General features: G+C 40.8%; 1 protein-coding gene across 2 annotated transcripts in view; it reads right to left on the minus strand.

The window, feature by feature from the left end:
* The window catches only part of LOC124136483 (ras-specific guanine nucleotide-releasing factor 2-like), a 977,843-nt gene that overhangs the window by 850,501 nt on the left and 113,400 nt on the right, over positions 1-13,942 (minus strand). Inside the window, exon 9 of one of the 2 annotated variants that reach the window (XM_046502406.2) lies at positions 10,989-11,099. The exons of the other annotated variant lie outside the window; for it this stretch is intronic. Within the exon in view, the coding sequence (XP_046358362.1) occupies positions 10,989-11,099 (111 nt within the window). The remainder of the gene's footprint in view (positions 1-10,988; positions 11,100-13,942) is intronic. 2 annotated transcript variants of the gene reach the window in all.

The following is a 13,942-nucleotide window of genomic DNA, read 5'->3' on the forward strand; positions in this document are numbered from 1 at the left end:
GCAATACCTAATATTTCTACGCTTATTATTAAGTCTTGTTCGGAGATGCACCGGAAAATGCCTTCGAAATATTACCATGTCTATCGATTAAATGGTTAAAGAAACACTAGCGTCGAAGTTGCAGTATTATTCATATTGGAGCATCACTCGTTGCAACCCTTGAGGGGGTCCAAATTATTAAAAGTGGTAGTATTTCTCTTACTAAGATATTCATGCCGTATAATATTCATTTGATAAGGTTGATGTATAGTCTCAAAACATTGAAGCAAGACCAATTAAAGACTATTATATGACCTTAATATACACTATGAGTTTATATCCGGCGCTCAATGAGGCATCTGAAAAGATGGATACTGTTGATGGATTTAGATTACATCAAATAAGCGACATAAAACATCGAATAGAAAAGGAGAGGGAGTTTAGACTTGGATTGTATAAAAAGTATCGCAGAGCTGTGAATGCTCTCGACAGAGTTGACACCGCGCTTATAACAGCTGGCATGGGACTCGGTGTAGCTGGTGTTGGTTTATTATCAACTATAATCGCCGCGCCTATCGTACTTGGCATGGAAATAGCGGCTGGAGTCTCAGGACTGGCAGGAATAGCCATAAAATTCATTTCTTGTAGGTTGCAAAAGAAAGCATTAAAACACGATAATATTAGGATACTCGCCGAAGCAAAGTTGAACAGCATTGAGGATCATATTTCGACAGCAATGGCTGATTGTAAGATATTCGAGGAGGAGTTTCGTGTAGTGTTGTCGGAACTCACCAAATACAATGCAATGAAGCAGGAGATTCGATCCAATTCTCGTGAGACCAGTGGTATTAGCGAAGACGAGAAAAAAAAGTTCATAGAACAGGGGAGGCAACAAGCGCGTCAATTATTACGTGTCAAAACCAAAGAACTGGTTGGAGATTAAAAATAGATTGCTTACTATCATTAGATCACATTAAGAAGAATGCTTACGTAAATATATAATAATGGAATTTATGCTGAAGGACAAAATTATCAAATGGAGAGATTACAACAATGTATATATTATATCAGTGATGTCAAACCAACCAAATACGGTCATCAATTGTTTCTTACCAATTACCAAGAAGAATATATAGTCTGGTCTCCTAGTAAAATGAACGAAGAATGTTGAATATCACTTCGTTAGAAATAATGGTATGCGTTTGAATAAATATAATAGAGAATATTTTCATTAGAATTTAGTTTAGTCTCATCATCGTTTTTGTACTAAAAATTCCCTCTATGGTATCATTGATTGACTCAAGGTAGTGGTGAGCTAGAGTCAATTTAACTTAAACTTATGACTATCGTTGAATCGCATCAGCGTTTTGGTATAAAAAATTCCATCTGTAGTGGTGGTATAGGTATGTAAATCCGGCTCCAGTGGTATCATCAATATTTTTGGTTGCATTTTGGAAGCCCCGAGTAAAAACGCAACATAAAAAACAAATCGCCAAAACGCACCATTTCAATGAATATGTGGGTATCATGCACCGAAATCATGCACCGAAATCGAAAATGCACGAACCGTCACGAACTGTAGTGGGTATAAAACTGTGGCCGATTCTTGGACCTACCACCACTTGGTCAACAATGCCACGCCAAACTCAAATTCAGAGAAACCAGTCTATCGGACGTTTGGAAGCTGGAACAGTCTGTCCAAGATGTTGCCCGTCATTTCAACGTTAACATAACCACAATTTACAGTCTCATGCATCGATACAATGCTACACAAACCACAGATGTCCTAGGGTCACCACACCTCGACAAGATCGGCAGATTACCCGTCAACACCAGCGACATCCGTTCCTAACTGCAAGTGAAAGTGCTCGACAGACCATAGCAACACATAATCGACACATTAGCCGTGACACTGTGATCCGACGTCTCCCTTCCAACAACCTCAGATTTCGCTGACCAGCACGTCCTCCTGTTCTCCAACCACAGCATCGACAAGCACGACTTCAGTGGGCACAGGGTCATCGCAATTGGCGTCATCGTGTGTTGAGGCGTGTCATCTTCTCTGATGAAAGTCGCTTTTGTGTCTCCAATGCAGACGGAAGTGTCAGAATTTGGCGTCGAGGTGATCGTTTCGCTGACAGAAACGTTGTGTAAAGGGATCCATGGGGTGGACCTAGCATCATGATATGGGCAGGGATTGGACTTAATGCGAGACATGGACCCATGTGCTTTCTGAATGTTGGTCAAGGTCGGGGACACGGCGTCACTGCTCAGCGGTATATCGACCAGGTGATCAGACCCCATGTTGTTCCATTTTTTGCACAACATCAACAACACATTTTCCAGCAGGACAACGCCAGAGCTACCATGGCCTTTCTGCAACAACACAACATCCGTGTTCTACCGTGGCCAGCCCTCAGCCCTGATCTGAACCCCATCAAACACTTTTGGGATTAGGTTCAAAGGCGTCTGCACAATGTGCGCCCAGTGCCTACAACTCCCGATGAACTACGCAAAGCTGCTCTGGATGTGTGCAGGAGGATCCCTAGGGCCTTCACAAATCGTCTGATCCACTCAATGTACAGGAGATGTGTGGCAGTGATCAATGCTAATGGTGGTCACACCAGGTATTGACTGACATTTTGGGTATTGACCCGAAACTGTGTAAGCATTTCACCATGGCTAATAATCATTCTGGTTCAAAGCACAGACATATAGAATCAGGCTCATCTGATGAGACTGTTGCAAATATTGAATCCTGGGCTAGATTCCTTGTGATCGAGGCTGAAGATCATCAACCCATCAAACTGAACCCTTTAGCCAATTCTAAAGGCATTCATGGTTATTGTGGAGAGGTGACTTGACTTCGTTCTGTCTCCCACCTTGTAGAATGTGTGAAGAAACAACAATCCCACAATCTCTTATCAATTTGCCAATGTTGCAGTTGTTGTTTCTGAACACAGGACACTCAACTCCTGCCGAAGCATTGTCCGTGACAGGACCCATTCCTTGTCAGACATGTCTGAACAAGAAATTGCTGAAGAGTTACAAAACCAAGGAGTATCTTCTGTGAAACGTTTCACCTGCAAGAAGGAAGATTAAACTTTTGAACAAACTAATACCTACCTTTTTATGTTTGCCAGATCTTCTATCCCACAATCAATCAAAGATGGATATGTCAACATTAGAGTGGAGGTGTATGTCTCTAATGCTTTAGATGTCAACATTTTGGCCATGGCTCTAAGTCCTGTCGTTGTTCCGTGGTTTGTCAACGCTGTGGTGACAACCATAAAAGTACTGATTGCCAACAAGCCCTCAACAAGCGAACTGTGATGGCAAACATATTTGGTTTGGAGAAGGTAGATAACAGTTTAAGTCACAATCACCACCTCAATCAACAATGAATTACTCTGCTGCTGTCTCTGTGCCAGCTCAATCTTCATGTGATCGACCCGTGGCAACTTCTGCCATCGAGCTTGAGAAATCTGCACAAACATTAGCACCACCTTCAAACTTCTCAGGCAGCGAGTCAGACTCCACCAGAACCAGGCCTTGAGCAAACAACAACTGCAACTGTCCATCGGACAAAACGGGAAAGAAGTTAGGTAGAAAACAATCACCAAGGAATCTCCCTCTTTCAGAGGTGCCTCCCCACAACTCTTATATTACTCTGGACATGGAAGTAACTCATTCGTCACAGAATTCTGGTAGGAGTTCTTCCTCCTCATGTTCGTTCGAGACATCTCCTATTGAACCACCATGATTCATTCACCTACTATACTTCAGGACCCGTGAAAATTCCGGGGTAGAATAGGTCTTCAGCAACCCATACTTGCCGTAAAAGGCGACTAACTGGATCGGGTGGTCAATTGCATGGATCGATGCTCATGATATTAATCACTGGATTGTCTGGTCCAGACTCGATTATTTACAGACCGCCGTCATATAGCTGGAATATTGCTGAGTGCGACGTTAAACAACAAACCAACCAACCAACTACACTTCAGTGAAATTGCAGAGGACTTAGAAAGAATTTTAATGAGATACAATTGTTAGTTCAAGATTATGAACGTTAGCAATATGTCTCCAAGAGACATATCTTAAGCATACTGATACATTTGATCTAAGGCAGTACAATTGTCATCATTCATTTTCTCCTCTGGTTGATAAAGTGACTGGAGGCTCTACTATTTTAGTCAGACAGAACGTCATTCACAGCCCTATCCATTTAAATACTAATCTTCAAGCTGTTGCTATCAGCATTACCTTGCACATTCCTTTGTGGAAGTGATCACTTCCCTACTGTTCTAAAAACTGTAACACCGAATGATGACCCACCTTCATCACAGTGGAATTTTACCAAGCCAAGTTCCAAATACTATCTACTGAAAAACTAAAACCTGACAGATTCAGGAATGTTCCTGATCCTATACAAACTTTTTCAGATATATTAAATGCTATTGAAGATGACAGCATTCCTAAGTCCTCTGCAAACCCTCATATATGTAGACCACGGTTTGTATGAAACATAATGTGTCGATATATTACAACCTGACAAATTCATCAATGTACCTGATCCCATCCAATGCAATCATATGGTTGATCAAACAATTCCTAAGTCCCCTGCAAATCCTCATATTCGTAAACCATGGTTTAATTATGATTGCAAACAAGCAAGAAAATGTAGGAAGAAAGCGGAAATATATTTTCAATGCAATCCTACAGTTCATAACTATAAACCAAATAAGTGTCAATCACGGAGGAACTTTGTCTCTAAACTTAATTCATGTACAGCCATATCCAATGTGTGGAACATGGTTAAAAAATAAAAGGCAAAGGTTCAAAATCTTCTGTACATCATTTTAAAGAAGGTGCCAAAATAATAACTGATAAATTAGATATTGCAAATAAACTTGGCAAAACTCTTGCCAAAAATTCTTAATCGACAAATTATTTCCCTGAGCTTCAGAAATATAAGAAACAACAGGAAAAGAAAAAAGTAAATTTTGATTCTAATAATAGATTAGATTTTTGGTATCTGGCTACAAATACGACTTGTAGGCCTATATTTTCACAATATTTCATACTGTTTCAGGTCAATTTCAATAACCGTTGCTCTGTATGTATGAACATTTTATACTTGTCAGGTGAACTTGTGGCATGTCAAAATGAGCTTTGGACGGGGGCTGCTTTGTATTTGCGGTGCATCGCAAACTCTTTCCTAGTTGTAGGAAACGTTTCACGAGGGACAGATAACATACTTTCGAGGTGTACTGTAGAACAACAGACGAATCGGTTCAGGGTTACAGCGCATTCTTTAATAACAGTAAAAACACTTTATATTCACTTTGTTCTACAAAACGTTTTACCCGGCGAACGTGGCAGAGACTACTGAGAGAGGCTGTGGTGATTGTTCAGGCACGACCAGATGCGACAAGAGCTTGTCCTAGTGTGTTGTTCTGCTGAAAGCTGGGTTGACTGGCTGTTGTTAGTTGTGGCGGCTGTCAGAGTCCTTAGGCTGATCTCCTGGACTACTCTGTCGATCTGGGCTTGGTTGGTGTTGCTTGTTCTGTGCCTTTCTGCCTCTCTGCCGACTTCACTGACGGCCGGACCGGCTTATATGTGGATTGCCCGGCTGGCTGAGCGTGACCCAACACTGCTTGCAAGATGATTTCGTCAGCCTGGATCACGATTCATCAATCAGCCGACGGCAGTTGTCAGTCGGTAACTGTCCGATTGTGACCATTAGGTCACCAGAACAGGAAACTCTGTTTCCTCTTCAATTGATGCAGTTCACTAGCTATCTATTAACTGTGCCGATCACCACGAGCCCACCTGCCTGTACAGCCTCTGGCAACACTGAATAGTGTTACAGTATGGCTTGGTATTTTCTTAGCAGTGGAAAAGAGGCCGTGGCCAGGTTTCACAAAGTAGCCTTAGCACTACAGTTATCATAAGTCTATTTCATTGACATGACGATAAGGTTACCCTAACACTCAGTCTGGTCTGTGAAACGAGGCGATTGTACCCATAGTATCAACTTTTCCCCTCGATTCCAGCCCATGCACGTACCAACACCGGCCGCCCATATGCAACTGTTTAGGAGATGAACGTACTAAATTTAATCTTAAACCAAACGCTTTAGCGTGAAGTTTTAAATGGAACATTTGGAGGTATTAAATGACGATAATCTTTCTCTAAACTGAAAACAAAGTACGTTTATCTCCATACAATGACGTAAAGATGTACTTTACTTGGAACGCAATGACTGACACTGAAAATTGGTATACTTATCCCATATATATACGAGAGGTGTGCCTAGACAGACCTTGATTGTATGGCGACACATCATTGTATGCCCATGATTACAAGTTCAACTAGCTCGGTTGATCCTATACGCCTTCAGCATCAGTTATCTATCAAAACTGCATCAATTTTTAGCAGATCCAAGTGGTATCATGAATTCTGTTGTAGCTGACCGAGGAGTGAAGAATTTGGTTAAACATCGCTTTTAACAGTATTCCATTTATATGGTGGCTGCTGGCCGAGGAAGCAGGCAGTGTAATTACACATGTAGATATAGAGATGGAGATGCGTTTCATTGCTAATTTCTACTGCCCGCTTGCCCGACATTATCATAATTTGGCTGTGTACTGCAAACTGATAAAATCCCGAAACATTTAGTTTGCGACGTCATTATTGTGTGACGTCACAGTGAGAAGACATGGTATAAATGAGTTACCTCTCCAATACTCGAGGTTTGCAAAGATAGACAACCGTTGGTGGCCAGGTTGTTGAGTGACAGGTGTAGGCAAACGTTTCATTTCATAGGGATAACAGATTTGAAACATGACCTTAGACTCCCTCTCTTTAAATCTCACTCTCACTCTCACTCTCACTCACACTCACACTCACACTCACACTCGCTCTCCCTCTCCCTCTCTCCCTCTCTCCTTGTCATTAATTTATGTATACACATAGATTTAATCTAAATTGAAAGTTTCTTAAAGGCATAATATGACTACCTTGCAATAAAACTGACAATTGGTCTGTATTGGCTCCCATCCCCCGTAATTAACTACCGTATTTTCTTGAGTATAGTGCGCACCCATGTATAATGCGCACCCCCCTCTAGCGGGTTCAATATTTTGGAAAAAAAAGAAATTTGAATATTATGCGCAGAAATTTTTTACACCGTACCCTTTCAGCGAAGTCCGGCAAACGAACGGGTGCTGAGAAACTTCGTCAGTACAAATTCGAAATTTGAGATAAAAAATCACCAGACATGTTTATTTACCGTTTAAATAGTATTTATTGTTCTGCTAGGCATTGTTTTATATCTAGGGATTAAGATTACCTTGCGTATTTTCTCGTAAACTAAGCTGGAAACAGCAATCAGCTGTACACACATTTTCTTGGAATCGACCGGTGATTCGGTCAAGACACACCCAATGATATAACTTTATAAGATTTTTAATGCAAGGATCGGCAACAATTGTATCTGAAACTATTTTATTTATCAGGAATAATATATTCCATTATTTTCTTAATTATATGCAACCTTTACTAAACATATTTAAAATAATAATAACCCTAAGCGAAGCAGCTGATCGCTATTCCCGGGTATTATTTTTTACATGGAACATGTCTGACCAGTCACCGTCAAGGCTCACGCGCACGTGATCACGTGATCGCGAGAATTTCATGTTGACATAGAATCGTCAAACAAAAACAAATATGACTTTTAACGAGGCAAAGTATGTCATTTATGATATATGTATCCATTCTCTGTCAACTAAAGTTTGTTTCAAGGCGTCAATAGCGGTATTCTGACCGTGGTTGCTGCTAATAACGGTGAGTTGTGCGATCTTCCGATCGCTTCACACACGATTTCGCCGAAATTAATAAAAACAATATTAGAAGGAATTTTGAATAAAATCGATGAAATAAGTTACAAACATAAGTCCAGATATAAAAAGAACACTTTTTATAGCCAGACAGTGTAATTACATAAGTATTTTGCGTACTTCAGTATGGATTTGTTGACATGGTGTTTCGTGCTCATGGTAATGTCTTTCCATGGGGGGAAAAAACATCCAAACTCATAATTCGTGTATAATGCGCACCCCCTTCTACACAGCTGTGTTTTTTCGAAAAAAAGTGCGCACTATACTCAAGAAAATACGGTAAGAGAGAGTGAGTGAATTGGGGTTTAACACCGCTTTCAACAGCATTTCAGTCACATCACGGCGGCGCGGTGGTTATGCGTTGCAGTGAAAACTGCGAGCATCAGCTGGTTACACTTTTTTCCCGGGTCACATCACGGTAAGTGAAAGAACAAGGGAGGGGTGGCACGATGCAGATAAGTACCAGATCCATCATAATTCATTGTTTATCAAATTTTCAAAGACCTTGACCTTATTATTTGTATCAGTACTCCTCCAAAGGGGACTGAGACTGTTTAAATCACCCATGATTATCTAGGATTTAGGGAGTTGATCATACCAAGTCTGAAGATCTGATTGGCGGATAGTTGAAGGAAGATAGTAAACATGATGTAAACACTATGTTCCAAGTTACACGGGCAGCAACAGTTTGAAGATTAGTGTTGAAACTGAACGGGGCTATGGGTTATGCCCGCCTCACCAACACAGAAGAACCTCCTGCAGCTTTATCAGAATGAATGGTAAGAACTAAACTGACGGATGTATAATTGATTAGTGTTTTTTGGGTACATTTCTTGGAGACGAAAAAGAGACGGTTTCAAATCTTGAACCAATAGCTGTATTTCACTTAAATTTTTCTTATGATCTCTACAATTCCTTTGTATTATGTTTTGTTGAGTCATTGTGCTCCCATAGGATATATTTCACGTGAATGTGAGGAAGACTTTGTATTATTTCTTTTCGTGTCACGTGCAGTCCATGTGCTGAGGACCAAAGGAGTTATGAGCCTCTATGGGGACCTCTAAACGAGAGGTGGCTTTTGGTGGTGGTTTTTGCAGCTGTTCTCTTTGCTGCTTTTGTCTCAATAATGTCAGATTCTAGTTCAGGTACCAGTTCTGGTGTCTGACGCTCAACAGTTTTAAGATTTGGTTTGGAAGGTTTCACAGATGGTGTCACAGTTTTTTTCTAGTAAAGCAGTTGAGGTGTGTTAAAGAGATTTGACCCATATCAGATCAGTCTGGCAGATTAAAGAGGCAGTACTGACAAATCGGGAGACTGCAGCAAAGTACGAATTACCTGCTGGAGTGTTTGCAGTCCGACTGGCATAATTATTCTCAGCTTGTTGAGGAGATATTTTTCTCATGTTTAATTTTCAACATTTGTGACGCGCGTTCCCACACAGGCAGGATTTAGAAGAGGCCATGTGATTCCCACAGCAGTCGACACTCTTCACATACTTCCTGCAGTCAGTGCTCCTGTGCTTGTCATCGCAGCGATGAGAAACAACAGAGGCATGGCAGGACTTGGATCCATGCTTTGCAGGTGTAGCACCGGGGTGGATATACATCTGTTATACAAGTCAGTGCACACACAAAAGTCCAGTATTTGTCACAGTTTAATGTCTCCTTCGCGAACATCAAGAACCACATAGTTATTTACAGAGGAAATGATGACAAGTGTAAACTATATACCGGGATGTTTACGAACATGTGAAGTGCTGGGACAGAGGTTGAATTGCAAACACTAAGGTGCCGTGCCTTATTAAATTGCTGCAATTTATAATGAATACGACTGCCCGTAATAAAAACATCTGACACATGACAGTATTCATTCTTTTCTTGAACAGGAACGAGTAATGTATCTATCAGAATCACTATCACACAAGAAAGATTGACCAGATGCAGTGAGATGTAGAGTAATGCCAGGGGATTGTTATCAATGCAAAACCGCCAACATTGTTGTTAATACGGTGGTCTCTTACTGATGACTAATGATAGCATCAAGAGAAGAAATATCAATAGTAACTGGTTATGTCCTTCAAAAGGCCCATTGAGCACCTTAACTTCTCTCTGGCCTCTAGACATGATTGTGAATTTTCAGTGTCATACAACTAATAGCACATCGTTAATATCATCACTTACGACAGGCTACACGCTTCACCAAAGAATGTTCACGGACATTTCTGACGAAATCACCAACAGTGGTACGTCTTCCCACGCAGATCGACCTCACACATTTCGAGTGCAAGCTTGTCTGACATGACTCATTTAACTAACCTAGAAAAACATTAGTTGCTCTAGATTACATACCAGGAAGTATAATTAAAGTTCTGTTCATCTGTTCCTCATTAAACACAAATTCCATTTTTAAATCAGTATATATACTCATTTATCAAACAATTAGATGTTGTTGTCAAACAAATCTGATTTTAACTGGTTTATTAAGAAGCTGTTCAATTATGCATTGTAATGTCTTACCAGGCTTGGTTGACCTACTCTTAATCCCCGTCATGGGCTGACCTTTTTCAAGTATATGTAAACACATATTTTTGGCTATGTATGACCTCTGACATGTAGTCGTTTTGGGAGATAACTGAACCTATTCCAATTAGCTTGATCAGTTGATGATAGGCTAATGATATCCTTATTAGGAATGGTAACCGCAGATAGGTATCTAACAATAGAAAGGCCTTGTCTTTGTGCACAAAGAGTGTTGTTTTCCTTGTCGCAACCTTTCTGATTACTGAATTCGGGTTTGCACATTTCTGTCACACATTTTTACGATTAAAATGTAAAATTCTGTGAGTCTGATATGTAGATAAGGTTAGCGATTCTCTTTTTTTAGATACAGACTTCCATTCTGTTAGGGCTATAAGAGACAAAAGTAAATGTGAACTTCAGAAGTATATTATTTAACAGCTATCAAATCAGTTGTTGTAGTCAGAGACATTTAATTGTTATTTCGAATCTCTGACTAACCAATCAGAATAAAACATCCTTCAAAGTAAAGTAGAATATTATATTACTTATTCATGGTCACATCAATAGTAAATGGAATACTCACCCTAGAGAGTTCTTCCAATTTGCCTTTTGCAAACTCTAGGCTTCGTCGTTCAACATGCTCATGGGGTGTATGGGCAAGGAGTTCGTGCAGAGTGATAATGTAGCGAGGTATCTGTCGTAAAAGTTACTTAAATTAGCCCATGGAAGCTACATATTGCAACATACATACAAATGTTTTGCATTAAATATGAACAATATTCTTTGGTGCAGACCCATCCAATTCAATTCTGAAATATAAGTCATATTGACCTTCTTCACGACCCTTATCCAGATATATGTTTTACTTTCATTTTCTGGATGAAGGGTCCCGAGAAAATATGAGAATTTGATTTTTTCTTTGTCAGGTTTATCTACTCGGGATCACTTCTATATTCAAATCTGTCATTTACCAATGCTACAGTTAGGGTATGGTAACCTATTGTATGAAACAAATGCACATAATAAAAATAGAAACACACAAAACAAGCAAGTCATCTACTATTTCCCTTCAGAGACAGCAGTGCCCTTGGTAAAGAAACAAAGCAATGTGTCAGACAAGATCAAGAAATAACTTGAGTAGACGTCAAAACTAGTGCCACCTCACAATAGCTTACCTGCATATAGGCAACAGTTGACAATGTAAACAAAGACAGCCACTTCGACAATCAACTACATTTTACATAAATATTGAGGATAGAGGATAAATTCATAACTATGAAACACGTAACTAAGTTTGAACAATGTACCTTGACCTGCCACTATGAATGTTATTAACATTTGATATATACTCACACGCAAAAGAAACGCAAGTGGTTTTAAGCAAATAGGTAACAAACACGGAACCATAAATTGATGTGTGAAGCCTGATGGTGTTATCAATATTTTTGGTTGCATTTCGGAAGCCCCGAGTAAAAACACACAACATAGAAAACGAATCGCCAAAACGCACCATTTCAATGAATATGTGGGTATCATGCACCCATTTCTCGCGAAATCAAAAATGCACGAACTGTCATGAACTGTAGTGGGTATAAAACTATGGCCGATTCTTGGACCTACCACTCTTTGGTCAACAATGCTACGCCTAACTCAAATTCAGAGAAACCAGGCTATCGGACGTTTGGAAGCTGGAGAGTCTGTCCACGATGTAGCCCATCATTTCAACGTTAACATAACCACAATTTACCCCCTCCTGCATCGATACAATGCTACACAAACCACAGATGACCTTCCTCGGAGCGGTCGTCGTAGGGTCACCACACCTCGACAAGATCGGCAGATTACCTGTCAACACCAGCTACATCCGTTCCTAACTGCAAGTGAAAGTGCTCGACAGACCATAGCAACACATAATCGACACATTAGCCGGGACACTGATCCGACGTCTCCGTTCCAACAACCTCAGATGTCGCTGACCAGCACGTCGTCCTGTTCTCCAACCATGGCATTGACAAGCACGACTTCAGTGGGCACAGGGTCATCACAATTGGCGTCATCCTGAGTCGAGGTGTGTCATCTTCTCTGATGAAAGTCGCTTTTGTGTCTCCCAAGCAGACGGAAGAGTCAGAATTTGGCGTCGTCGAGGTGATCGTTTCGCTGACAGAAACGTTGTGTAAAGGGATCCATGGGGTGGACCTAGCGTCATGATATGGGCAGGTCGGGGACACGGCGTCACTGCTCAGCGGTATATCGGTATATCGACCAAGTGATCAGACCCGATGTGATCCATTTTTTGCACAACATCAACAACACATTTTCCAGCAGGACAATGCTTGTCCCCATGTTGCCAAAGCTACAATGGCCTTTCTGCAACAACGCAACATCCGTGTTCTACCGTGGCCAGCCCTCAGCCCTGATCTGAACCCCATCAAACACTTGTGGGATTAGGTTCAAAGGCATCTGCACAATGTGCGCCCAGTCCCTACAACTCCCGATGAACTACTCACAGCTGCTCTGGATGTGTGCAGGAGGATCCCTAGGGCCTTCACAAATCGTCTGATCCACTCAATGTACTGGAGATGTGTGGCAGTGATCAATGCTAATGGTGGTCACACTAGGTATTGACTGACATTTTGGGTATTGACCCGAAACTGCGTAAGCCCTTAACATTTGAAAAAAACAATTATGTCATCTGCCTTTTAATCCATTAAACTGTCTTCAGTCAAATTTTGTCAATCTTGCCCTATTAGTATTTCTTGTCTTTACTGTTGAAAATAAATAACATGTATACTGCATACTCGACTTGCGTTTCTTTTGCGTGTGAGTATATATACGCATTTATACTGACACACAACAGAACAGCAAACATACAAATAATAATGATTTATTCATTTGGGCTGGGGGATTCCCATTACTTATGTAAATACAGCAAACCACTCGACCCCATCCTGAGGGGAAATGCCCTGCAGTCTCAAGCGCTTAGATGACCAGGCCTAGTGGTGAAAATACTAACATTTTGGGGGCCATGAATATCCGCAACTACAGGCGTATACTCTGCCCAATAGTGGAAGGGAAACGCCTTCAACAGTGGATTACAGATCACATAGCTGCAAAGGGAAACGCCTTCAACAGTGGATTACAGATTATAGCTGGGAAGGGAAACGCCTTCAACAATGGATTACAGATTATAGCTGGGAAGGGAAATGCCTTCAACAGTGGATTACAGATTACATAGCTGGGAAGGGAAACGCCTTTAACAGTGGATTACAGATTATAGCTTGGAAGGGAAACACCTTCAACAATGGATACAGATAACATAGCTGGGAAGGGAAAAGCCTTCAAAAGTGGATTACAGATTACATAGCTGTGAAGGGAAACGCCTTCAACAGTGGATTACAAATTACATAGCTGTGAAGGGAAACACCTTCAACAATGGATTACAGATTATAGCTGGGAAGGGAAACGCCTTCAACAGTGGATTACAGATTACATAGCTGGGAAGGGAAACGCCTTCACCAGTGGATTACAGATTACATA

The sequence above is a fragment of the Haliotis rufescens genome, unplaced genomic scaffold (genome assembly GCF_023055435.1).
Source record: "Haliotis rufescens isolate VD_foot unplaced genomic scaffold, xgHalRufe1.0.p SCAF_1, whole genome shotgun sequence".
NCBI classification, from domain to species: Eukaryota; Metazoa; Mollusca; class Gastropoda; order Lepetellida; family Haliotidae; genus Haliotis; species Haliotis rufescens.